This window comes from Mobula birostris, chromosome 4, assembly GCF_030028105.1.
Source record: "Mobula birostris isolate sMobBir1 chromosome 4, sMobBir1.hap1, whole genome shotgun sequence".
Lineage (NCBI taxonomy): Eukaryota > Metazoa > Chordata > Chondrichthyes > Myliobatiformes > Myliobatidae > Mobula > Mobula birostris.
The window spans coordinates 134,957,668-134,984,938 of NC_092373.1; the positions used below are offsets into that span (position 1 = coordinate 134,957,668).

General features: G+C 43.9%; 1 protein-coding gene across 3 annotated transcripts in view; it reads left to right on the top strand.

Moving 5' to 3' along the window:
• Nucleotides 1–27,271, top strand: part of fhdc1 (FH2 domain containing 1) — a 115,067-nt gene that overhangs the window by 62,453 nt on the left and 25,343 nt on the right. For all 3 annotated transcript variants that reach the window (XM_072256078.1, XM_072256079.1, XM_072256080.1), the window contains exon 4: nucleotides 8,274–8,376. In XM_072256078.1, the coding sequence (XP_072112179.1) occupies nucleotides 8,274–8,376 (103 nt within the window). The remainder of the gene's footprint in view (nucleotides 1–8,273; nucleotides 8,377–27,271) is intronic.

Below are 27,271 nucleotides of genomic sequence, written 5' to 3' on the forward strand. Positions count from 1 at the left end.
TTAAGAGACAAATATGTAACATTTTTGAATATTTGGCGCCCTTATTTACAAAAGATAGGATGGCATACTTAAGTGCTCCGATAAAGACTTTGGTCACTTGGGGAAAGTAACGAATAATTATACCAAATTTATTTTGAATCCCATGGAGCATGTGGAAACCTTCCAATACCCAGGCGGCTCTTTTCTTCCTTTCTTTCTTTTTTCTTTCTTTCTTTTTAGGTAGGACTATATATGGGGGGGGGGGAGGGTTAAGGGGAGGGGGGAGGGTAGATTCTATTTTTTCATGTATTCCTTTTGAAAATTCAATAAAAATTATATTACAAAAAAAAAGAGACATTTAGATAGGTACATGGAGCTTAGTAAAATAGAGGGCTATAGGTAAGCCTAGTAATTTCTAAGGTAGGGACATGTTCAGCAAGCCTTTGTGGGCCGAAGGGCCTGTATTGTGCTGTAGGTTTTCTATGTTTCTATGACATTTTGGGCCAAAACTCTTATTTATCCTCTGAGCAAAGGGAGGGGGAGAGAAAAGAAAATGTCTTGGGTGGTGGGATCTTTGATTATGTTAGCTGCTTTACTGAGGAGGTGAGAAGTTTAGACCGAGATAGTGGAAGGTAGGCTGTTTTCATGATGTGCTGAGCTGTATCCACAACTTTCTCGTGAGCCATTGGCAGAGCAGTTGCCGTACTAAGCTGTGATGTATCCAGATAGGATGCTTTCGATGGTGCATTGATGAAATTGGTGAGGGTCAAAGAGGACATGGCAGACTGAATGTATTGTTGTCGAAAGGCAGATTGTAGAAACTTTATGTAAACAGGAGGCAGTTTACCAAAGCCAGAGTAGTGGACAAAATGCAGAGTAAGGAAATGGAAAAGGTATTACACAAGTATTTTATAGGTGAAATTCATCAGGTCATCTTTCATCCATATCTTTTATTAGGTGTCGACATGATCTTTCCACTGCACCCATGTTCATCGTCCTGCGGCACACCCTCCCAAAATCACCTCGTTCCTCATCCTTGAGTCACTGAATTACTCCCTCGGTTAAGCAATATTTTGATCTTCATCCCCACTTTTGAATCACTCCGTAATTAACACCCCTTCCAATTTCTGTAATGTTCTCCAAACTATAACAAATGATAGCAACTGTCCTAATTGTGTCTGCTTGTTCACTTTCAGTAAGGCACTGAAGTGCATTTTGGATTTTAATATAACTGATAGAAGAGTTTTGTTGTTGTATCTTGAACTAAAAAACACCCTGTTCCCAACGATAAGATTGGTAGGTCACAAAGTCAGTCCTACATAATTCTAACCTTACCTTGGGAATATAATTGTTGAGAAATTGAAGGATCAAGGATCAACTATATTTGCCACATAGATTTACATGTGTTAGGGAATTGCCGTGGTGTGTTCGTGCTACATGCAACAAAAAACAACATTCAACAATTGTACAGAATAAAGAATTATATAAAAATAAAGTTAGAAGTACAGATATGGAATAAATATTCATAAATGAATAAGAATCAGTGTGTATTTACAGTGTAAACAGCATTATAAAAAGTGGTTTAAAGTGCAGTGTAGTGACTGAGATGGGGGGAGTGGTCGGGATCAAAACTGTCTGGGGGAAGAAACTTTTAAGGTGGTATGAAGCTTTTGTTTCAATAGTCCTATAGCACTTCCCAGAAGGAAACTTTTGGTCACCTACCACTCCAGTAGTCTCTGTGTCCAGCATATAATTCTCTGTAACTTCCATCTCCCCCCCTCCCCCCCGACTTTCCACTTTTTGCAGGGATCGCTCCCCACGCGACTCCCTTATCCATTCATCCTTTCCACTGATCTCCCTCCTGGTACTTATCCTTGCAAGTCAAACAAGTGCTACACCTCCTCCGTGACTACCATTCAGGGCCTCAAACAGTTCTCCCAGGTGGTCGCCTCACTATAGGAAGAATGTGGAAACCATAGAAAGGGTGCAGAGGAGATTTACAAGGATGTTGCCTGGATTGGGGAGCACGCCTTATGGGAATAGGTTGAGTGAACCCAGCCTTTTCTCCTTGGAGCAACGGAGGATGAGAGGTGACCTGATAGAGGTGTTCAAGATAATGAGAGACATTGGTCGTGTGGATAGTCCGAGGCTTTTCCCCAGGGCTGAAATGGCTAGCACGAGAGGGCATAGTTTTAAGGTACTTGGAAGTAGGTGCAGAGGAGATGTCAGGAGTAAGTTTTTTACGCAGAGAGTAGTGAGTGCGTGGAATGGGCTGCCGGCAACGGTGGTGGAGGCGGAAACGATAGGGTCTTTTAAGAGACTCCTGGATGGCTACATGGAGCTTAGAAAAATAGAGGGCTGTGGGTAAAGCCGAGGTAGTTCTAAGGTAGGGACATGTTCGGCACAGCTTTGTGGGCCGAAGGGCCTGTGTTGTGCTGTATGTTTTCAATGTTTCTATCTAATGTATCTGGAACTCCTGGTGTGTTCTTTGTGGTCTTGCTTGCTGGTATTCCTACATTCCTTCACTCAGTTCTGTACAAGCTGAAGTATTTACAAAATGTCTCAGAACTCTTCCACTACCATATCACTGATATGGAATGAAATGTCTCCAAGCCACAACTAAGCACATGATCCATAGGCAGATCAAAGAACCCACAAATCAGGATTTTCCACAACCCACAAAGTGAAGACCCTTATTTTTTAAAAAATATGCTAGTTGCCTTAGCATTCTGCTTAGATGGCCCAATCAGATAATTGAAAGTCAATTAGATCATTATAAAAGCACCACATTTTCACAGCCAGAAATGAGACATTGCTGCACTAAATTAATCTCTGCTGATTTTTGTATCTGAAACTGGAGTATAGCTTAGATAGTTCTTGTCTATATAGCTGGAGGAGCTCAGTTTTAGTGGGACGAAGTACCAATGATTGTCATATTTGGTCCCCATTCCAAGTCATTAAAAGGTAAATTTTATAGATTGTCTATGATATTAATACTCAATTTATGGAGTAGTTTTAATTTTGACAATTCGGTATTGAAATTCCATCATTTTTATTGATCTGGGATATGTATTCTGCATGCACATCCAAAATGGGCAATGCCTTCACATGAATTTTGAGCAGAAAGTCTTTTTTAATAACAATAGCTTTCAATAGTACTGAACTGAAGTGTACTTACTTGCCCGATACGCTAGAAGCAGTTATATTCAGCATGAATCATCGATACACGATGCAGCAAATTTCCAGGATGGTAGCAAATCCTGACTCGGGGAACTCTTGTTCAAGTTATATTTTCCCATTCAACAGATACACAGCAGTAACTGGGATACAATGTAATTATGGTTGTTATAAATCTCTGCTAATTCTTGCTGAATGCTGGCAGGTTAACATGTGTACAGAAATAAAACGTGTTTATAGACTTGCATATTACACCACTGAAGGTGGCCAGTGGGTCTACGCCAGCTCCCAGCTGGCCAATCTCTTCACTCAAGTTCTCTTGTAGTCCTGAAAATTATGCTCTCTTGCTGCCCATCAAATTTCCTTTAGTACTTTTGCTACTTGCCTGCAAGGAGAACTCTACAAAAACAAAGTTGAGGGAACCGACTGTAACCACAGGGTCATTTAAATGTTGAATGTTGTTGACAAAGTCTTTGTCTGAGACTTCTTGGTCTGCTTACAGAAGTTGGCTGAACGTGTCTACCTGGAGCCACAGAGTGGCTTCTGTGCTGGAAGGTCAACTGTGGACATGATTTTCTCTCTTTGCCATCTCCAGATGTGCAGAGAGGAAAAGAAGCCCCTCTAAGTTGCATGCATTGATCTTAACAAGGCATTTCACTGAGTCTGCAGAGGGTAGGCTCTTTCAGATCTCCCCTAAGGCAGCCTGCCTACCAAGACTACAGAGCATGATCCAATCCTTCCACAACAACACGAAGGGGACTCTGCAGTACAATGGCAGCTCTTCAGAGCCCTTTGACATAATCAGTGGCATTAAGCAATGCTGTCTTTTTGCCCTAGTGCTCTTCGAGGTATTTTTTTACCCTCCTGAGAGACACATTTGGGACTGCGACAAAGGGGATCAACTTCCACACTAGATAAGTTGGCAGGTTTTTAACCTCACCCACCTAAGAGCCAAAGTGCGCAAGGTAGTGATCAGAGACGAGCTGTTTGCTGATGATGCAACAGTCGTAACCCGCACTCTGCAGCATCTCCACAGCTTGTTGGTCACTTCTCCCAGGCCTGCAAGGAATTTGGTCTGACCATTAGCCTGAAAGAAACAAGCTGCTTGGGACAAGAGGTGGAGGCATCTCCAGTCATTCCCATTGATAACGACAAACTGGATGCTGTCCATCAGTTCACGTACCTGGGGTCCATCATCAGTGACCACCTCTTCTGGGATGCAGAAATCGACAAGCGCATTGGGAAGGCTGCAACAGTGCTTGTCTGCCTCACCACGTGAGTCTGGGAGAGCTCCAAACTCTCAGTCAAAACAAAGATGGCTGTGTACAATGCTTGTGTCAGCAGCACACTGCTGTACAGCAGCGAGACCTGGACAACATGCACTAAGCAGGAGAGAGGGCTCCACATCTTCCATTTAAGCTGCCTTCATCACACCTTGGGCACCTCCCGGAGAGACAGAGTACCCAATGCTGAGGTTCTGTCTCGTGTCGGCCTCCCTAGTGTCTAACCCTGCTCAGACAGCATAGGCTGTGCTGGCTGGGCCTTGTCTGCCACATGCAGTATGGCCACATACCAAAAGACATCTTCTCCAGTGAGCTGTCTTCAGGCAAGAGAACTGCTGGCCGTCCACAACTGCACTACAAGGATGGAGCATGAAGATACTGGACATCAACACTGAGTACTGGGAGGAACTTGCAGCCGACCGCACCAGGTAGAGAAGCACCCTGAAACAACACTTTATGTCAGGTGAAGAAGAATTCCTGAAAGTGGCAGAAGATAAATGGTCCCTTAGAAAGGAACGTTACAGCTCCAGCAGAGCTGACACCACTTATAGATGAAACCTTTGCAACAGAGACTGTCACTCTCACATTGGGCTCATCAGCCACAGACGGCACTGCCCCAACAACGTAGACAGCTGGGACACAACATCCAGCGTCAACCTTGACTAATGGAGGGCCACACATTTAGCTACAAGAGGAACTTGCATTAGCCAGTTAACCCACCAGTGTACCTATAGAGCATCCAGTGGGAATTCCCTTGGTCAGAGGGAGACTAGGCATCTACATGAAGACAGCCTCAAAAGTGAGGAGTGAGCCTAATTCTTAGACTCTGTGAGGCAGCAGTGGCTTATTGAAGCTGTTGAATACCTTGATGATCTGAAGTGATTTTTTTGGGTCAGAAAGATGCTTATTGTGATAAAATGTGTTGAATGGCAGCAAGCTGTAACAAATCAAAAAAGGAACAATGAACACAACTCATTTGCAAATGATTTCTGTCTTAAGAATTACTCTTACTCCTCAGCTACAAAATGTATTAAGTGTGTGTGTTAATTGTACACAGCAAGATCATACAAAAAAACTTCAAACCCTTTCATGATTTTTTTGGTGGTCCTTCTTAGTCATTTGCAGTCCCTCAGAATCAAGATGATGTCCATCAGGAGTGGTGGGTCCTCAGATGACTGAGGCATATACTTCTGAATGTGCATGTCTTTGGACAGGTGGGGAGATGTTGTTAATCTGGAAGTGGGACTTTTACTGCCTTGGCTCCAATGGTTCCATAATTTGTCACCCGGGAGCACAAATGCTTTACTTCAGATAATATCACAGAATCTCTTAACAAGTGCCTGAACAGGCTGGCACACTCTTGGATATAATTTTCATCTTAAATCTGCACAGTCAATGAACCCCACATCTCTCAAAATTAAGTTCTTCAGAGTTGAACTATTCAAGTAGCTCTTAAATTAACCTTTAACTTGCAAGTAAAATTAATGAAATGAGAAAAACGTGAGACTTGTAACAGCAGAATATTATTGACATCTATGGAGCTGTATTTCCATAAGACATAGCAGCAGAATTAAATTATTCATTTCATCGAGTCTGCTCCATTTGATCATAGTTGATTTATTTTCTTGGTTTATTAATCAAGAATCTATCAGCCTCAGCTTTAAATATACTGAATGACCTGACCTCCACAGCTGTCTGTGTCAATAAATTCCACAAATTCACCACCCTATGGTTAAAGAAATTCCTCCTCATCTCTGTTGTAAAAGCATGTCCTATTCTGAGGCCCTCTACTCTCTCAATATTGGAAACCCTCTCCATGTCCACTCTATCCAGTCCTTTCAATATTTGGTTTCAGTGAAATCCCCTCCTCATTTTTCTGCACTGCATCAAGAAACTAATGTTTCTTGAGAGCGAAGCAGGTACAAACTGGTGTCTAGTTCAAATGGACAAACCCATTTCAATGATATTAGAAAGCTGTAGGAAACAGCTTTGCTATTAGGCTTTACAAGGGATTAGTCAGACCTCATTTGGAGTAATGTAAGCAGTTTTGGGCCCCGTATCTAAGCAAGGATGTGCCGCCGTTGGAGAGGGTCCAGGAGAGGTTCATGTGAATGATCCAGTGTTGAATTTGATTTGTAAAGGAGAAGAAAATGATATTGGGAAAACTGTTACTGATCCTCCCATTTTTGAAACTGATGCTTTATTCAGATATCAAGTAGGAAACCCAAGTCCAGCAACTTTAAACATTCGTGCTTGTTAATTTCAACAGTTAGCACGGTCCCTGTGAAATTGAGGAGTTCAGTAATTACAGTACATTAAGCTTCAATAGCCCAGTATCTCCCCATTATAAATTTTCTGCGTCTGCTGGTCAAGTTGCCATGGCAATAGTAAACAAAATTTAAAAAGCAAGTAAAATAACACCACATAAATATCTTTATAATATGTTTTATATATTTGAGTAAGAATGTGCATTTTGTTTTATTACCTTTTTCGCAACCTTACTTCAGAGTGCACAGCAGTTTGAAATCAAATCTGAACCCCAAGGTACAAGCTGCTCTTCCTCTGAGTATACAGAGTGATAGGGGTGAGGGGGTAGCTGGTTTAGAAACTGCAGTCTGATTGGACAGTTGGAGTTTAGCTACAGACAGGCTGGAATTGAAATTAATGCATTGTGGCTAGATAGTGTGGGAATTGTTCAAAGGGAAAAAATACTATGTTTTAAAATACATTCTTCTGTTGCATTTTAAATGAAAAGTCAAGTAAGGTGTTGTGCTGACTGGAGTTTGGAATGTAAAAGAATTTCTCAGACACTGCCACTGATCATTTATTGAGCTGAGATGTTTTCAGATGAATTTCCTTTCACTTCAGGCACTGTGAATAGCAGATGGCGCCAGTCTCAATACATTCTTCAAAGTAATTGTCTCCCTTAGCCCCTCCCCCTCCCAACATGGAGTTGCTTTTGTTTTTAAGGCTATTTGGGGAAAACGCTGTTTTAACTTGTTTTGATATAATAGTTATAAGCATTAGTGAGGTAGCATGGATGAAATGCATTGATGAAGAATAACTCTGAGGCTTTAGAATCACATCAAAGTTCTTTGTTGAATGTCTGTATTTAACTACGCAAACGACAGGAATTCTGCAGATGCTGGAAATTCAAGCAACACACATCAAAGTTGCTGGTGACACACACTTTTGGATCTCCCCCTCCCTCTCCAACTTTCAAATCTCTTACTCACTCTTCCTTCAGTTAGTCCTGACGAAGGGTCTCGGCCTGAAACGTCGACTGCACCTCTTCCTAGAGATGCTGCCTGGCCTGCTGTGTTCACCAGCAACTTTGATGTGTGTTGTCTGTATTTAACTGTTGCTTCTTAAATAAGTAGTACTTTTTCTTGTCTTTCACTGCAATGATTTAATGCATGTTACGATTTTAGATGGTTTGCCTTTGTAGAAATATTGTCAATTCATGAAAATCAGAGGCACAGCCATCAATAGCAAACAAGTTGCTGGAATTAAAAAAAAATTCAACAGCGTAACTCCTGCCATAGAAGAAATTGCAAAAAAGATTTCACTGCATCACCTCCATTTTCATGATGCATTTTGTAGGTGTTAGAAGTATATTTGCAGGGGAAAATATTCAGGGATATTGCAGAGATTCTGAACTTATAAGTGTTTGGGAGGAAAACGTCTGTAATTCTGATCCATGATCACTGTTAAAGTGGACAAAAATTGAAAATGTCAAATAACCTGGAAATTTGGAATGATACTATTCTGTTCAATCTTAACAAATATACCTCAACAAAACATAATAATTTTTTTGTTCTGTTTTTTTTTAAGATCAAATCACTGCATCATTGAAGATATTCGGACTGGAAAGAGTGAAGCATTTGGATCTGAAAAGCTGCGTGAGCTTCTCAAAATAATACCAGAGGCGGAAGAGGTCAGATATGTCAGGAGTAACTCTTTTCCTGCTTCATAGTGGGAATGGATTTGATGATTCATTGATTTTCAGAAAACAGTATGGTTCAGGACATAAAAAAATTAAGCATTCCATTTATCTGGTGCTGCGAGTTCCTGTCTCCTCAGATTTCTATTTAAATCTTCTTGTACACTATTTGCCTTTCTGACAGAATATTCCTTGTCTCCAGTATCTACAGTAATAATAAAACTGTGTGCATCTTCCCTGTTTTAATCATAAGCTCCCAAGTTGCAAACATGAGAATTGTTTGTCTAGTTTCCAACCTAGAGCTCTTGAAAACTGCAATCTTGCATTTCTTTTCAGAAAGACATAGGAGCAGAATTAGGCCATTATTCAGCCCTTCAAGTCTGCCCCGCATTCCATTATGGCTGATTTATTATCTCTCTCGATCAAATTTTCCTGACTTCTATCTGTAATCTTTGATGCCCCTACTAATCAAGAACCTATCAACCTCTGCTTTAAATATACCCAATGACTTGGCCTCCGCAGACACCTGTGGAAATGAATTCCACAGATTTGTCACCTTGTGGCTTAAAGAAATTCCTCTTCATTTTTGTTCTAAAGGGATGTCTTTCTATTTTTAGACTGTGTCCTCTGGTCCCAGACTTCCCTCACTATAAAACTGCGCTTTGCAGCCCATTTTGAAGTTTGAACTGTGGGCAATAAGTCATTAGCAAGGGTGAATAAAATGAAGGCAGAGTAAACTGAGCGGCCATTGTGTGAGTGGGCCAGTGTTAGAGTGGGGGGGGGCTTTGGCTCATCAGGCTTGGGCAAAATTAGTATCTGGTAAGTTTCTCCTTTATTCATCATTCCTTGTCTGTTAGTACATAGTTAGTGCAGTGAGAATGGCTGTATTGTATTCTTTGTATGAGATGTAGGAATTTTGGGAGACCTCCAGCCTTCCAGATAACCCCATTTGCATCAGGTGCATCGAGCTGTGGCTTCTTCGAGAATGCGTTAAAGAACTGGAGCTGCAGCTCATATGGGAGGTGGAGGAACTGATAGATAGTAGCTATAGGGAGGTATTCAGTCCTAGGTTGCAGGAGGCAGGTAAATGGATGACTGTCAGTAGAAGGAAAGGAAATGGGCAGCCAGTACAGAGTACTCCTGTGGCTGGCTGCTCCCCTCAATAATAACTACACCATTTTGGATACTGCTGAGGGGACGACGTACAGGACGTGACGACAGTGACTGAGTCTGGTGTTGAGACTCAGAAGAGAAGAGAGGTGAAGAGGACTGCAGCGGTGATAGGAGATTCCATAGTTAGAGGAATAGAGACAAGAGTCTGTGAACACGATGGAGACAGCTGGATGGTATGTTGCTTCCAGGTGTCAGGGTCGGGAATGTCTTGGATCGGGTCCACGGCACTCTAAAAGGGGGAGGGTGAGCAGCCAGGAGTTGTGGCACACATGACATAGGCAATGAAAATGAGGAGGTACTTTAGGGAGTTAGGTAGCAAACCGAAAAGTGGGACTGCCAGGGTAGTAAACTCTGCGTTGCTGCCTGTGCCATTTGCCAGTGAGGGTAAGAATGGGAGCATTTAGCAGATGAATGCGTGGCTGAGGAACTGGTGCAGGGGGCAGGGGTTCAGATTTTGATTATTGGGGTCTCTTTGGGGGAAGGTACAACCTGTACAAAAGGGATGGGTTACACCTGAACACGAGGGGCAGCAACATCCTTGCAGGCAGGTTTGCTAGAGCCGTCCAGGAGTGTTTAAACTAATTTGGCAGGGGGATGGAATCTGGAATGATAGGGCTGAGGATGGGGCAGTTGATTTACAGACAGGCAGTGTGTAGTGAAACTGCTAGCAAGCATAAATTGATAGTAGGGCAGAATTGCAGTCAACAGGATGAGTTGCAATGTAAAAGAGAGACAAAAACAAAAAGGGTGATGAATACAGGATTGAAGGTGTTATATCTGGATCCAGTATATGGAATAAGGTAGATGAAATTGTAGCACAGTTACAGATTGGCATGTATGACATTGTGGGCATCACTGAATTGTGGCTGAAAGAAGATTTTAGCAGACAGCTTAACATCCAAGGATACACTTTGTTTCAAAGGGACAGGCAGGTAGGTAGCGGGGTGGGGTGCCTCTGGTGGTAAAAATGAAATCAAATCCTTAAAAAGAGGTGACATAGGATCGGAAGGTGTAGAATTGTTGTGGGTGAGACTAAGAAACAGCAAGGGATTACATACAGACCTCCAAACAGCAGAAAAGATACGGGTTCCAAATAACAACAGGAGGTAGAATATGCATGTCAAAGGGGCAATATTACGATAGTCATGGGGGATTTCAATATGCAGGTAGATTGGGAAAATCAGATTGGTGCTGGGACCCAAGAGGGAGAATTTCTAGAATGCCTACAAGTTGGATTTTAAGAGCAGCTCGCGGTTGAGCCCACTAGGGGATCAGCTATTCTGGATGAGGTGTTGTGCAATGAACTAGAATTGATTAGAGCAGCGGTCCCGAACCACCGGGCCGCAAAGCATGTGCTACCGGGCCACGAGGAAACGATATGATTTGGCGATATGAGTCAGCTGCACCTTTCCTCATTCCCTGTCACGCCCACTGTTGAGCTTGAATGCACGCGAGGTCATTACCCGCGTGTCATCCATGTCAGCGTGGGAAGGAGATCAACTCCTCAAGCTTACAAATGACGACGGGCTGAAAAGTCTGTTTGACATAACATCTCTGCCGGCATTCTGGATCAAAGTCAAGGCTAAATATCCTGAGATAGCCATGAAAGTACTGAAAACGTTGCTTCCATTTCCAACATATCTCTGCAATGAATGCAACGAAAACTAAACTGCGGTATAGACTGGACATAAGGAACCCCCTTCGAGTATCGCTGTCTCCCATCACCCCTCGATAGGACCGTCTTGTTGCAGGAAAACAAGCCCAGGGCTCCCACTGATTCAGCGATGTTGGTGCGTTGCAATGATTTTATCTGTTCATACGGGGAAAATATGTGCTGTGTGTTTAATATCCAAATGTTACTTAAAATGTTATGATGCTATTGACTTATATAACCATTTAACAATTACAGCATGGAAACAGGCCATCTCTGCCCTTCTAGTCCGTGCCGAATGCTACTCTTACCTAGTCCCACTGACCTGCACTCAGCCCATATCCCACCATTTCTTTCCTGTCCATATACCTATCCAGTTTTTCTTTAAATGATAATATCGAACCTGCCTCTACCACTTCTACTGGAAGTTCGTTCAAAACTTACTTCAAGCTCCCCTGACAATTGACTTATCACGACATTCATGCGAGGAAAATATGCGCTGTGTGTTTAATATTAAATTCGTTAGATAAACCCTTTTAGAAAGGAAATTGAGTGAATTAGCCACTTATCACCGATATTCCGGTCATGATTAAGATCCCCCGAACAGAATCGCCAAAAACGATTTGTAGAAAAAAACCGTACACGCATGTGCGCTGGTGCCCGCGCAAGGCTTCATGGTCATTGTAGTCTTTCTCGGGGTAAACCCAGCGTATTTGACTGCTACTCTCATCCGTTGGCAACCCTACCCGCGCCTCCCCCCCCTCCCGGTTGGCCGGTCTGCAAGAATATTGTCAATATGAAACTGGTCTGCAGTGCAAAAATGGTTGGGGACCCCTGGATTAGAGAACTTGAGGTAAGCTTAGCGGAGCAGTGATCATGATATGATAGAATTCACCCAGCAGTTTGAAAGAGAGAAGCTAAATTCAGATGTATCAGTATTACAGTGGAGTAAAGGGAAATAGAGAGGTATGAGAGAGGAAAACAACAGGAATTCTGCAGATGCTGGAAATTCAAGCAACACACATCAAAGTTGCTGGTGAACGCAGCAGGCCAGGCAGCATCTCTAGGAAGAGGTACACTTGACGTTTCAGGCCGAGACCCTTCGTCAGGACTAACTGAAGGAAGAGCTAGTAAGAGATTTGAAAGTGGGAGGGGGAGGGGGAGATCCAAAATGATAGGAGAAGACAGGAGGGGGAGGGATGGAGCCAAGAGCTGGACAGGTGATTGGCAAAGGGGATATGAGAGGATCATGGGACAGGAGGCCCGGGGAGAAAGACAAAGGGGGGGGAGAACCAGAGGATGGGCAAGGGGTATAGTCAGAGGGACAGAGGGAGAAAAAGGAGAGAGAGAGAGAAAGAATGTGTGTATAAAAATAAATAACGGATGGGGTACGAGGGGGAGGTGGGGCATTAGCGGCAGTTAGAGAAGTCAATGTTCATGCCATCAGGTTGGAGGTTACCCAGACGGAATATAAGGTGTTGTTCCTCCAACCTGAGTGTAGCTTCATCTTTACAGTAGAGGAGGCCGTGAATAGACATGTCAGAATGGGAATGGGATGTGGAATTAAAATGTGTGGCCACTGGGAGATCCTGCTTTCTCTGGCGGACAGAGTGTAGGTGTTCAGCAAAGCGGTCTCCCAGTCTGCGTCGGGTCTCGCCAATATATAGAAGGCCACATCGAGAGCACCGGACGCAGTATATCACCCCAGCCGACTCACAGGTGAAGTGTCACCTACTGACTCTCACAGCTATCTGGACTATTCCTCTTCTCACCCTGTTTCTTGCAAAAACGCCATCCCCTTCTCGCAATTCCTCCGTCTCCGCCGCACCTGCTCTCAGGATGAGGCTTTTCATTCCAGGGCAAGGGAGATGTCCTTTTTTAAAGAAAGGGGCTTCCCTTCCTCCACTATCAACTCTGCTCTCAAATGCATCTCCCCCGTTTCACGTACATCTGCTCTCACTCCATCCTCCTGCCACCCCACTAGGAATAGGGTTCCCCTGGTCCTCACCTACCACCCCACCAGCCTCCGGGTCCAACATATTATTCTCCATAACTTCTGCCACCTCCAACGGGATCCCACCACTAAACACATCTTTCCCTCCACCCCCCCTGCTTTCCGTAGGGATTGCTCCCTACGCGACTCCCTTGTCCATTCGTCCCCTCCATCCCTCCCCACTGATCTCCCTCCTGGCACTTATCCGTGTAAGCGGAACAAGTGCTACACATGCCCTTACACTTCCTCCTTTACCACCATTCAGGGCCCTAGACAGTCCTTCCAGGTGAGGCGACACTTCACCTGTGAGTCGACTGGGGTGATATACTGCGTCCGGTGCTCTCGATGTGGCCTTCTACATATTGGCGAGACCCGACGCAGACTAGGAGACCGCTTTGCTGAACACCTATGCTCTGTACGCCAGAGAAAGCAGGATCTCCCAGTGGCCACACATTTTAATTCCACATCCCATTCCCATTCTGACATGTCTATCCACAGCCTCCTCTACTGTAAAGGTGAAGCCACACTCAGGTTGGAGGAACAACACCTTATATTCCATCTGGGTAGCCTCCAACCTGATGGCATGAACATCGACTTCTCTAACTTCCGCTAATGCTCCACCTCCCCCTCGTACCTGATCCGTTATTTATTTTTATACACACATTCTTTCTCTCACTCTCCTTTTTCTCCCTCTGTCCCTCTGTCCCTCTGACTATACACCTTGCCCATCCTCTGGTTTCCACCCCCCCCCCCCCCCGCCTTTGTCTTTCTCCCTGGGCCTCCTGTCCCATGATCCTCTCATATCCCCTTTGCCAAACACCTGTCCAGCTCTTGGCTCCATCCCTCCCCCTCCTGTCTTCTCCTATCATTTTGGATCTCCCCCTCCCCCTCCCACTTTCAAATCTCTTACTAACTCTTCCTTCAGTTAGTCCTGACGAAGGGTCTCGGCCTGAAACGTCGACTGTACCTCTTCCTAGAGATGCTGTCTGTCCTGCTGCGTTCACCAGCAACTTTGATGTGTGTTGGTATGAAAGAGGAGCTGGCCAAAGTTGATTGGAAAGGGACACCAGCAGGGACGATGGCAGAGCAACAGTGGTTGAAGTTTCTGGGAGCAATTCGGAAGGCGTAGGTTAGATACATCCCAAAGAAGAAGAAATGTTCTAAAGGAGGATGATGCAACTGTTGGTGACGAGGGAAGTCAAAGAAAACATAAAAGCCAAAGGGAGGGCATATAATAGAGCAACAATTAGTTGGGAAGCTTTTAAAAATCAATAGAAGGCAAGTAAAAAGGTCATAAAGAGGGAAAAGATGAAATATGAAGGTAAGCTAGCCAATAATATTAAAGGGATACCTGAAGTATCTTCAGATATATAAGAGTAAATGGGAGGCAAGAGTATATATTCAACATGCTGAAAATTACACTGGAAAGGTAGTAATGGCAGACAAGTTAATGGAAGATGAACTGAATATGTATTTTGCATCAGTCTTCACCATGGAAGCCACTAGCAGGATGCTAGAAGTTTGAGAGTGTCAGAGGGCAGAAGTGAGTGACGGTGTCATCACTAGGGAGAAAGTGCTTGGGAAATTGAAAGGTCTGAAGGTAGGTGAATCACTTAGACCAGATGGTCTCCACCCCAGGGTTCTGAAAGAGGTGGCTGAAGAGATTGTGGAGGCATTAGTAATGATCCTTCAAGGATCAATAGATTTTGGTATGGTTCCAGAGGACTGGAAAATTACAAATGCCACTCCACTCTTCAAGAAGGGAGAGAGGCAGAAGAAAAGAAGCTCTAAGCCAGTTAGTCTGACCTCAGTGGTTGGGAGGATTTTGGAGTCAATTGTTAAGGATATCGTTTTGAAATACTTGGAGACACATGATAAAATAGGCTAAAGTCGGCATGGTTTCCTTAAAGGAAAATCTCGCCTCACAAATCTGTTGGCATTCCTTGAAGAAATAGAAAGCAGGGTAGACCAAGCAGAATTGGTGGATGTTGTGTACTTGGATTCTCAGAAGGCCTTTGACAAGGTCCCACACATGAGGCTGCTTAACAAGTTAAGAGCCAATGGTATTACAGGAAAGATTGTAGCATGGTTAGAGCATTGACTGATTGGCAGGAGGCAAAGAGTGGGAATTAACAGGACCTTTTCTGGTTGGCTGCCTGTTGCTAGTGATGTTGCACAGGGGTCTATGTTGGAACCACTTCTTTTCATGTTACTGTATATGTCATTGACTTGGTTGAAGGGAATTGACGGCTTTGTGGCCAAGTTTACAGACAATATGAAGATAGGTAGAGGGGCAGGTATTGTTGAGGAAGCAGAGAGGCTGCAAAAGGACTTGGACAGATTAGAAGAATGGGAAAAGACATGGCAGATGGAATACAATGTTGGGAAGTGTACGGTTATGCACTTGGGTAGAAGAAATAAAAGCATAGACTATTTCTAAATAGAAAAAAAATTCAAAAATCTGACTTGGGAGTCCTCATGCAGGATTCCCAAAAGGCTAATCTGCACGTTGAGTCTATGGTGACGAAGTCAAATGCAATGTTAGCATTTATTTGAAGAGGACCAGAATATAAAAGCAAGAATGTAATGTTGAGACTTCATAAGGCACTGGTGAGGCCTCACTTGGAGTATTGTCAGCAGTTTGGGGCCCATATCTAAGAAAGAATGTGCTGACATTGGACAGGGTCAAAAAGAGGTTCAGGAAAATGATTTCAGATTGAATGACTTATAAGAGGAGTGTTTGATGGCTCTGGGAATGTACTTTTTGGAATTCAGAAGAATGTTGGGGGGGGATCTCATTGAATCCTATCGAATGTTGAAAGGCCTCGATAGAGTAGTTGTGAAGAGAATGTTTTCTTTGGTAGAGGACTCTAGGACTGGAGGACACAGCCCCAGAATAGAGGGGTATCCATTTAGATTGGAGATGAGGAAGAATTTCTTTTGCCAGAGGGTGGTGAATCTATGGAATTTATTACTACAGGTGGCTGTGGAGGCCATGTCATTGGGTATATTTAAGGCAGAGGTTGTTAAGATTTTTTTTTTGTCAGGGCACAAAGGGTTATTGAGGAGAAAGCAGGAGATGGGGGCTGAAAAGAAAATGGATCAGCCATGATGAAATGGCAGATTGCAGACTCGGTGGGCCAAATTCTTGGTACTCCTGTATCTTAAGATCTTATGGGCTATAGCAAACATCCTTGTCACGTCCACTAGGCCTTTTAGTATTTGATGGGTTTCAATGAGATTCCCTCTCATTCTTCTAAACTCCAGTGAGTACAGGCTCAGAGCGATCAAATGCTCCACATACAACTTTCAAGTTTAATTAATATTATTGAAGCATACTTGAATACAGCCGAACGAAACAGGGTTCCTGTGGGGCCAAGGTGCAAAATACATTACGAACAGCCCACTGCACGTAGCACAAATACCACATATGGTTATGATTTTAGCAAAAAACATCACAAAGAGAGACAAAATAATAATAATATAGCCCAAGTCCCTCAGTTGTTCTGTTCCAGCTTGTACTTCCATTGAGCAAACACAATGACATGTTGAACACAATGAGCTTCCATTGGGCAGCATCAATGGGAGGGCACACCCCAACCCAGTATGAACCCGAGTGGCACACAGCCAGCTCCAGCGACTGTTTTGCTGGCGTCCGCAACAGGTGATTCCAATGCATGAGGACCTTGTCCACTCAACCAAGGCAACGCAGCTTCCTCGCCATCAGTCTCACTAATGAATTAGTGAACCGGACTTGCTGTATTCTGCATTACTAATGTCCAACAGGGTCTTGTGATCACAACAAAAATGTCCAAGACTGTCACTTGCACATTCTCTTGGCACCACAGTATGCAATAAGTCCATGTGACAACACAACAATGGTACACAATAAGTAGAGCTCCATTGCTATCAAGCAACTTGCTGATGGAATAGCCCTGAAGTACTTGTTGTTCCTTGTATCCAGCAATAACTTAGGATTGCAAAGGAGATGTATAAATTGAACAAATAAACCTTTGATTGGACTTGGAATGGCCGCTGTGTCTGTGTGCCACCATCTTACGTTAAAACTTACATTCCCAAGATCATTTTTTGACAGTCTCAGATTTCTGGACTTCTTCACAAGTGAAAACAGTGGCGCAGTAGTTAGTGCTTTACAGCCCTAGAGACACAGGTTTAATCCTGATTTTGGTTGCAGTCTGCATGGAGTTTCTTTGTTCTCTCTGCAGCCAAGTGGATTTCCACTAGGTGTTCTGATTTTCACTCCCCTCCCAGAGATGTAGTGGCACGATGCCAGGAAATGAGCTGCTAGAAGAACCTGCAGGGTCAGGAAGCATCTTTGGGGCGGGGGGGGGGGTTGATAGTTCACACTTGGGGTCAAGGCTCTTCATCTGGACCAAGTGAAGGGTTTAACCCAAAATGTTGACTGTCCATTTTCCTGCACAGATGCTGCCTGACCTGCTGTGTTCCTCCAGCAGCTTGTATCTTGTGTCTCCATTGTGCTGGTATTGTAAATGACACAATTATGGATGAGACTGGTAAAATAATCAAAGGAGATAATGATGGGCATGTGAAAAGGAATTGCAGGGCACAGGAAATAGGACTGATGGATTACTTTGGTGGTAGCTGCCATGGGCTGAATGACTTTCTCTTTTGGTGTAGTAAGTAAGTAAATACGAATATTTGTGCTCTGTAGCAAGATTACTAACTACCCTTGAGCCTGGCTGATACGTATAGACCTGGCAAGGGATCAACAGTAGGGTGTCATGGTGATTATTTGCTTTCACATGGTACATCTGTGAATCACAACTTTGCACAGTCACTCTGGAATGTTTGCATGATGCAGCTCTTCAGCTGGAGCCTTTAAACCAAACAGGAAGAATAAATAACAGAAAGATATTTATCAGATGAATCCATCTCCAAGACTCTACCTATGTGATTCAATGCTCAAGCTTATTTAGCACATGTACATAGAAACATATAATGAAATGCACCGTTTGCGTTAACAACGAGGGTGTGCTGGGGGCAGCCCACAAGGGTGTCTACATATTCTCTAGATACCACGTAACATACCCACAATGCTCAGCAGAACAATACAGAACACAACAAGCAACAAAACCAAAGGAAGCCCTGTTGTCCCTCCCACCCATGCACGTACACGGTCCTTGAACCCTTCAGCCGGCTCGGATTCAGACTCGAACTTGCAGACATTGGGCCTTCGACTACCCCAGCAGACGCACAGAATAGGACTTCGGCCAATGGGAGCCTCGACTTTCGGACTTACGATACGACCCTCTGGTCTTGATCCCTGGCATTGGCCTCATGTTCTGCTGATCACTGAATACTAGGCCCCAATCTCCAGCCGTGCCAATGATGGGACCCCGAACTCTCTGCTTTGAACTACGGTCTCAGCCATTCGCAAACCCAGGGGGTCATTGAACCTCACTTCTCCTGCCTGCATGGAATTCTAACTTCAGGATCAGCCGACAACTTGTGGACACTGGGATTGGGGGGTGGCACCAGCCCTCATTCACACAGGTTTGCCATCCTGACATCCTGGCACAGTCTGTGGATGTCTCAGCTAGCCTTCCAGTGTGGTGTGGAAACTGAGACTCTGGCCTGTCCTCTTAATTCCCACGGATTCCTGTCATTATAACCCAACCGTACCCCAATCCTCCCAGGAGGGGGGAGAAGATGGCGGCGTAACGACAGCGGATGCGGCCACTTCGGTGATGAATATCTGTTATTTGTCAAGTAGGGGACTGTGCACAATCCTGATTTGATGGAGACAGACATGAGAGCACAGCAGAACATCTGGAAAACTTCTGAAATGACTGCTTTGCTACTGCTGCTACTGTGTGGTATCTGGAATCTCCGGAGCTGAAGGCCCCGAAATCCTCAGCTTTGCGTGTTTCAGCAGCCGAGGAGAGGTCGAAGGTGCTCAGCAGAGGATGGCGCTCGGGAGGCTGTACCGGAGAGGCTGCTCGGAAGCTTGGAGCTTTCGGACGGATGGACTCAGGGTCGGCTGGGGTTGGCTGCTTCCAAGGTATTGGCAAGTTGACGGTGCCTGAAGGTTTATGGCAGGGAGTTTCTCCCGTTTGCCGCCTGCTATCGGGGACTCGGGAGTCGATCGACTCGGGACTTTGAGACTCTTTTTTTTTACTGTGTCTATGGTCTGTTCTTTATCAAATTATGGTACGGCTTTGCACTGCTGTAACTATATGTTATAATTATGTGGTTCTGTCATTGTTAGTCTTTGGTCTGTCTTGTTTTCTGTGATATCACTCCGGAGAAACATTGTATCATTTCTTAATGCATGTATGCATTTCTAAATGACAATAAAAGAGGACTGAGTGTTCTTATAATCCTGTGTACATACATCTACTGATGCCTCTGGACACATCTTCAGTGATGTTCCTGGAATCATCGGGTGTTTTGGATCTTTCAACATCATACTCCCTCCTCCAGGTGACCCAGCCGGGGCTGATCAGACCCCAGCTTGTGTCACCCACTAAAAAGCAACTAAAGCTGAGCCGCGACCTAAACAGAGGTCGTACCTCGGTGCCGTCTTAGAACACCATACCTAGAAAGGATATTAATTAAAGCAATTGGTCATTATCACATTGCTGATTATGGACCGAGACGTGTGGGAGAACCAAGGTTTGGCAGGGATTATGCCGCATTTTCTTCCCACACTTCTCTGCCATAACCATTTTTTGTTTCTTTTTAAAAAAAACTATCTTTCACATGGTGTGATAATAACAGGGTTGTCATGGTGGGAGATTTCAATTTCACAAATATCTCCCTGGAGAAAGGGGTTTAGATGGGGTGGAACTGTTCAGTGTGTTCAGGAAGGTTTCCTGACACAATATGTAGATAGGCCTACAAGAGGAGAGACTGTACTTGATCTGGTATTGGGATATGAACCTAGTTAGGTGACAGATCCCTGTGGGGAGAGCATTTTGGAGATAGTGATCACAATTCTATCTCCTTTACCGTAGCATTGGAGAGGAATAGGAACAGATAAGTTAGGCAAGTGTTTAATTGGAGTAAGGGAAATATGAAGCTATCAGGCAGTTAAGAAGAAAAGAAAAGCTTGCGAAAGGTCGAAAAACTAGGTAATGATAGAGATCGAGAAGATTATAAGGCTAGCAGGAAGGAGCTTAAGAATAAAATTAGGAGCAATAAGAAAGCCTTGGTGGACAGGATTATGGAAAACCCCAAGGCATTCTACAAGTATGTGAAGAGCAAGAGGATAAGACGTGAGAGAATAGGACTAATCAAGTATGACAGTGGAAAAGTGTGTATGGAACCAGAGGAGATAGCAGAGGTAATTAATGAATACTTTGCTTCAGTACTCACTACGGAAAAGGACCTTGGCGATTGTAGGGATGACTTCAGCCGACTGAAAAGCTTGAGCATGTAGATATTAAGGAAGAAGATGTGCTGGAGCTTTTGGAAAGCATCAAGTTGGATAAGTCACCAGGACCAGACGAAATGTACCCCAGGCTACTGTGGGAAGCGAGGGAGAAGATTGCTGAGCTTCTGGCAATGAACTTTACATCATCAATGGGGATGGGAGAGGTTCTGGAGGGTTGGAGGGTTGTGAATGTTGTTCCCTTATTCAAGAAAGGGAGTAGAGATAGCCCAGGAAATTATAGACCACTGAGTCTTACTTCACTGATGGAGAAGATCCTGAGAGGCAGGATTTATGAATGTTTGGAGAGGCATAATGTGATTAGGAATAGTCAGCATGGCTTTGTCAAAGGCAGGTTGTGCCTTACGAACCTGATTGAATTTTTTGAGGATGTGACTAAACACATTGATGAAGGAAGAGCATTAGATGGTAATGTATATGGATTTCAGTAAGGCATTTGATAAGGTACCCCATGCAAGGCTTATTGAGAAAGTAAGGAGGCATGGGATCCAAAGGAACATAGCTTTGTGGATCCAGAACTGGCTTCCCACAGAAGGCAAAGAGTGGTTGTAGACAGGTCATATTCTGCATGGAGGTCGTTGACCAGCGGTGTGCCTCAGGGATCAGTTGTGGGACCCCTACTCTTCATGATTTTTGTAAATGACCTTGATGAGGAAGTGGAAGGATGGGTTAGTAAACTTGATGACACAAAGGTTGGAGGTGTTGTGGATAGTGTGGAGGGCTGTCAGAGGTTACAGCGGGACATTGATAGGATGCAAAACTAGGCTGAGAAGTGGCAGATGGAGTTCAACCCAGATAAGTGTGAGGTGGTTTATTTTGGTAGGTCAACTATGATGGCAGAATATAGCATTAATGGTAAGACTCTTGGCAGTGTGGAGGATCAGAGGGATCTTGGGGTTTGAGTCCATAGGACACTCAAAGCTGCTGCGCAGGTTGACTGTGTGATTAAGAAGGCATATGGTGCATTGGCCTTCATCAATCGTGGGATTGAATTTAGGAGCAGAGAGGTAATGTTGCAGCTACATAGGACCCTGGTCAGACCTCACTTGGAGTACTGTGCTCAGTTCTGGTCACCTCACTACAGGGTGGATGTGGAAACCATAGAAAGAATGCAGAGGAGATTTACAAGGATGTTGCCTGGATTGGGGAGCATGCCTTATGAGAATAGGTTGAGTGAACTCAGCCTGTTCTCCTTGGAGCGACGGAGGATGAGAGGTGACCTGATAGAGGTGTATAAGATGATGAGAGGCATCGATCGTGTGGATAGTCAGAGGCTTTTTCCCAGGGATGAAATGGCTAGCATGAGAGGGCATAGTTTTGGGGTGCTTGGAAGTAGGTACAAAGGTGATGTCAGGGGTAAGTTTTTTATGCAGAGAGTGGTGAGTGCGTGGAATAGGCAAAGGTCCATGAGCATCTGTCCCTGCTGCACCATACCACCCTCTGATGGTAAAGGCACACAGTAAAATGCAGAAAAATGTGACTGCATCTTATGTCTCAGAACTGAACTTGTAAACATTTTTTCTCAGAGGGGAATGGATCTCTGCAGTATGCTGCACCCAAAGGTGGTGGAGGACTGATTTTTAGATATATTTAGGGAGAGCAATAAGCAATGCTGGTGGAACTGAGTAGATATGCAGCACCTGTGGAGGGAAATGGACAATCAATGTTTCAGGTTCGGATAGTTCTGTTTATTGTCAGAGAATGTATACGGTAGACAAGCTGAAATAATTAATCTTCACAGACATCCACGAAAACCAGAGCAACCCCAAAAGAATGAACAACAGAAAAACATAAGAACCCCAAAGTTCCTCTTTCCTCTCCCCCGCACAAGCAGCAGCAAAGCAACCTTCCGCTCCCCGTCACCATTTAGGCAACAAAGCATCCGTGCCCACCACCCACAAAGCACCCAAAGGGAGACCATGATCTACAGTCAACAAAAACAATTGTTTATCCGACAGTTCAACATGCCAGAGGTTCTCTCTCTCACAAACAAGCGACATAGAGATGTCACCCATTTCACAGCGGAAGAGGAGACTTACATTCGCTGTTATGGCGTGACAGTCTACTTTTTATTCTGAGATTCTCCAACGAGAGCCAGCAGCAAACTCTTAGAGTGAGAGAGAGAGAGAGAGATATCTCACTCGACTACAGGATGTTCCTTTTCCCACCACACTTCAGTTAACAACACCAGCCTGGGATTGGTTGACCACAAGGTAGCACCCTGGAGCTACCATCTTCCAAGGTTTGCTGTTTCTCCATTTCCCTCCATGGATGTTGCCCGGCCTGCTGAGTTCTTCCAGCTTGTTTGTTGCTTCAGATTCCAGCATCTGCAGTCCCTTATGTCTCCATATTTAAAGGAGAGGAGAGATAAATATTTGAAAGATCAATGTAACGTTCGTTATATTGGCTCGTGTATGTCTAGGGGAAATCCAGCCCAGCACCTGCCTCAACACTCCCCACAGTGCCGGTTGCCGCCTGAATCAATCACAAACATCAATCATCAGCCAGCACACCCAGTAAATTTTAACAAATACACTTTATAGATATTACTAATTCTATGACATTAATATACATTTGATACAGAGAGGAAAGTAATGGGAAAAAAAAGGCGCCAACACTTATCAAGGTCCAAGTTCTTTGCGCGCTACGTTGGAGCTCAATTCGACTTCAGACGACCACCCGAATTCTGTTGACTCACGGCTCGGGACCACCCTGAGTGATCGACCAGAGCCTCTCCACACGTCCGCGGTCTTCCTCGTCTCTCCTCCGACTCCCCACCAAAACTCAGTCCACAGTCATATCATACAGCATGGTATCCGAAAACAAAATGATACATAACCACCCATTGGCTAATAGAACCCTGTTATCTCATTTTAAAGTAAAACAAACTGTTAGCGCAAACTCTCTTCAGCGTTAAAGCACAACAAAGCCGCATTCCCCAGATTAACATAACAAAGTCGCCATTTTAAATGTAACAAAAGAAAGACCCTGTATATCAAGGAAGGGAGGATTATAGGGAACTGGCACAGAAGAGGAGTTGAGGTCGGAATGGATCAGCCATGATCATTATTGGGTCAGGCTTGAGGGGCACAGTGGCCAGCTCCTGCTCTTACTTTCTTGTGTGGAATTGCTGATTTGCATATCTTTTGCTTGCTAAATTAATTTGCCATTTCAATTAAATAATGCATACTTACTTTTCTAAGCGGTCTTTGCTTTGGAACCATTCTTGTCCAAGTTATCCCACACCTTAACTTACAAATACGCTTCTAGATCTCTATAACTTGTTACTTTCCATTGCTTCTCTCCCCTACTGAGCCAAGATACTTCCTAACAATTGTATTAATGTCATCCTTTTATTAATTGGGCTATCCCTCATTCTTTTTCTTTTTATCGTTCCTTCTTAATTGTTGAATGCCCTGGAATATTTAGCTCCCCGTTTTGGTCACCCTGTAGGCATGTTTCTGTAATGGAATTTAGATCAGATGTTTGTTCATCCATTTTGTTGTGGATGCACTATGTTTTCAGATATAGCATCTTTAAATGTGTCTTTTTAATATTTTTCTACATTCTGGTACTATTTCTGTTTGTCTTTGTTTTTGCTGCCTATTTATTTTGCTTGTTACATTTCAGTCTCTCACTTCCGGCTTGTCGTGCTCCCTCCTTCCTGCCATGTACTTGCCAAGCTGATTTAAACTTCAGTGCTCCCCAAATGACCCTGAAATAATTAGGAAAAGCAGGTGAGCTTTTGCAACAATCCAGTAGTTTTAATCAGCGTAACCAATTTAAAAAATTGCAAATGCATTGACATTTTTGGATTTCAGTTTACCATGGTGAGAATTAAACTTCTCCCTCTAACAATCAGTGGTCTAGGCCTAACCCTAGCCCAGGAAATTAACAACTTTGCTGGTATTGCTGATACTGGTAAATAAATGTGGTCTTTGATCTCTGATAAAAGGCATCCATTAGTCTTGCGAGACCATGGATCTGCGCCTGGAAAGTCTTCACTCTCCAGGGCGCAGGCCTGGGCAAGGTTGTATGGAAGACCAGCAGTTGCCCATGCTGCAAGTCTCCCCTCTCCACGAGACCAATGTTGTCCAAGGGAAGGGCGTTAGGACCCATACAGCTTGGCACCAGTGTTGTCCCAGAGCAATGTGTGATTAAGTGCCTTGCTCAAGGACACAAAACGTTCCCTCGGCTGGGGTTCGAACTCACGACCTTCAGGTCGCTAGTCCAATGCCTTAACCACTTGGCCACGTGCCCACACCTGGCCCAGATCTCTGATATTAGTCTAGATACTGGGTTTCATCTTTATCAGTATTCTGCCCACACAAGATAAGCCCTATTTGTGCCCACCTCTGACATACCTAGGCATTTTTCCTTTAAGTTTCTTTTACATAAAGATTCGTCCCACTTTACCTGTACAGCTCAGGGAGTCTCTGTAAGTGGGTATGTTTACCCTACCCATACTGAATGAAATCTCTGTGAGTCCTTTCTCTACAGTCAGGTGTTCCATAACCATGTTTTAAAAAGTGTATGCTATCAAATGTAGAACTTTTAAAATTTGCATGCCTGCTTCCTAAATTGATTAGTGAGTAGTTTACTTTGTGGCCATAATCTTACACAATCCACTCTTGAATGCTGAACTAGTGTTTGTTTTGGAGGATTCTCTTCCAAGTTATCCTACATCATAACATCAAGATACAGTTAAACAGCTCCATCATTCATGGTTGCCACTCCTCTCTCTTTCCTGTATGTTTACTGAAGGGATTTGTAGAGATATTGGTACTGGCCCAATTCACATGAAGTTTGTACAATGTTCCCTGTATCAGAACTTGGTCCGGCATCTTGTGAATAAAAGGCCTTTGCTTCCGTATGACAATAAAAAGTACCATACAATGATCATTGAATTAAAGGCAACCTTTGAGGGACATCCCCAAACTTGAACTTCAGAGCAGTGCTACCTAAACTTTAATTTAAAGAACTAAAGACCATCAAGAAGTTCACAGTTAACACTGAATACTTCAAGCCCCAGGCCAGGGAGAGCACACTAAGAAGGATCCTGAGTTGTAGCACCATACTCATCAGAGGAAAAATAAGGAAATTATAACACATCCAAAGCTTTTATTAATCTTAAACAATTTGACCTGATAATTGCCATTGGTAGGAAAAGTAAATGCCCTCATCCCTATTCTGAAATTTCTATGAAATGATGTCAAAGTGTCAGCAGCATTTGAAGTGGATGATTGCTAACGTTCTGAAGAGGGAGTCTGGATGTCCTCTTAGAATGCTCAGAAGGCCCACTGAGTCCACGCCAGCCGCCAAGTACTTAGCTGTATTAATCCCCTTTTCCAACACTCGACACAACTTTCTATACCATGTCACTTCAAGTGCTCATCTAAATACTTGCTTAATGTTGTAATGTACCTGCCTTCATCACCTCCTCATTTGCAATGTTCCAGATTCCAGCTCCCCTCTGGCTGAAAACATTTATCTTCAAGTCTCCTGCCCCTTACCTTCAATCTGTGCTCTCTGGTTATAACCATCTTTGTGAGTGGGAAATATGTCTTACCATCTATCTGCCCTATCTGTGTCCCTCATAATCTTGTACACCTCTGTCTGGTTCCCCATCAGACGTTCTGCTCCCAAGTCTTTCCAGTCCAAAAAGCTCCTTACGAGTTACCCTCCTGGTAAATCCCCTCTGCACCCTCCCCAAATAATGCATCATCTGCATTTAAATCTTCCCTAGAGTGTGGCAACTAGAAAAGCACACTGTATACTGGCAGGGGCTTTTAAATGATTTAGTTATACCATAACGTTTCTACTCTTGTGTTCTGTATTCTGGCTAATGGAGGCTAGTATCCCATGTCCCCTTTTAACCACCTTATCTGCTAGTGCTGGATCCTTGGACATATACGGAGAGGCCGTTCTGTTCCTCATTACTTTCTCCTCAGTAACAAAACACCTTCAATTTCTCTATTAGGACTGTGGACTTTAATTTGTTTTGGGCTGTGGGCTATGATTTGCTAAGTCTCTCAGAGTAACATAATTTCAGCATGAGCTTCAGCGGTTTAATGCTGCTGGCTGGTAGACAAGTGTAATGGTGGGGAAGAAAACAGGAACGTTGGCATTCACAGGTTAGTGGATTCTTGATCCAGAGTCGTGACAATTCCTTGGGGCATCTGTTCAATCCAGCCACTCGTCTGCTGCTATAACCTCAGTCATTAGACATTGCAAGGACACATAAGTGCTTGATGGAATTCTCCAAACTGGTGAGTCACAGTCATAGGGCAATATAGCATAGACACAAGCCCTTTGGACCAACAATGGTGCCTACGTAGCTAGTCCCAATTTTGGCCCATAGTCCTCCAGGCCTTGCCCCTGCATGTACCCTAAATAAGTGATTCTTCTGGCAGTTCATTCCATGTACTCACAGTGCTCTGCCTTGAAAGGTTGTCCTCAAGTCCCTTTTATATCTTTCTTCCCTCACTCTTGATCTGTGACCCCCTGGTTTTGGACTCCCTTGTCCTGGGAAAAAGACTGCTACTGTCCACCTTATCTCTGCCCCTCATGATTTTATAAACCTCTATAAGGTCATCCCTCATTCTTCTACATTCCAAAGAATATAGACCTAGCCTGG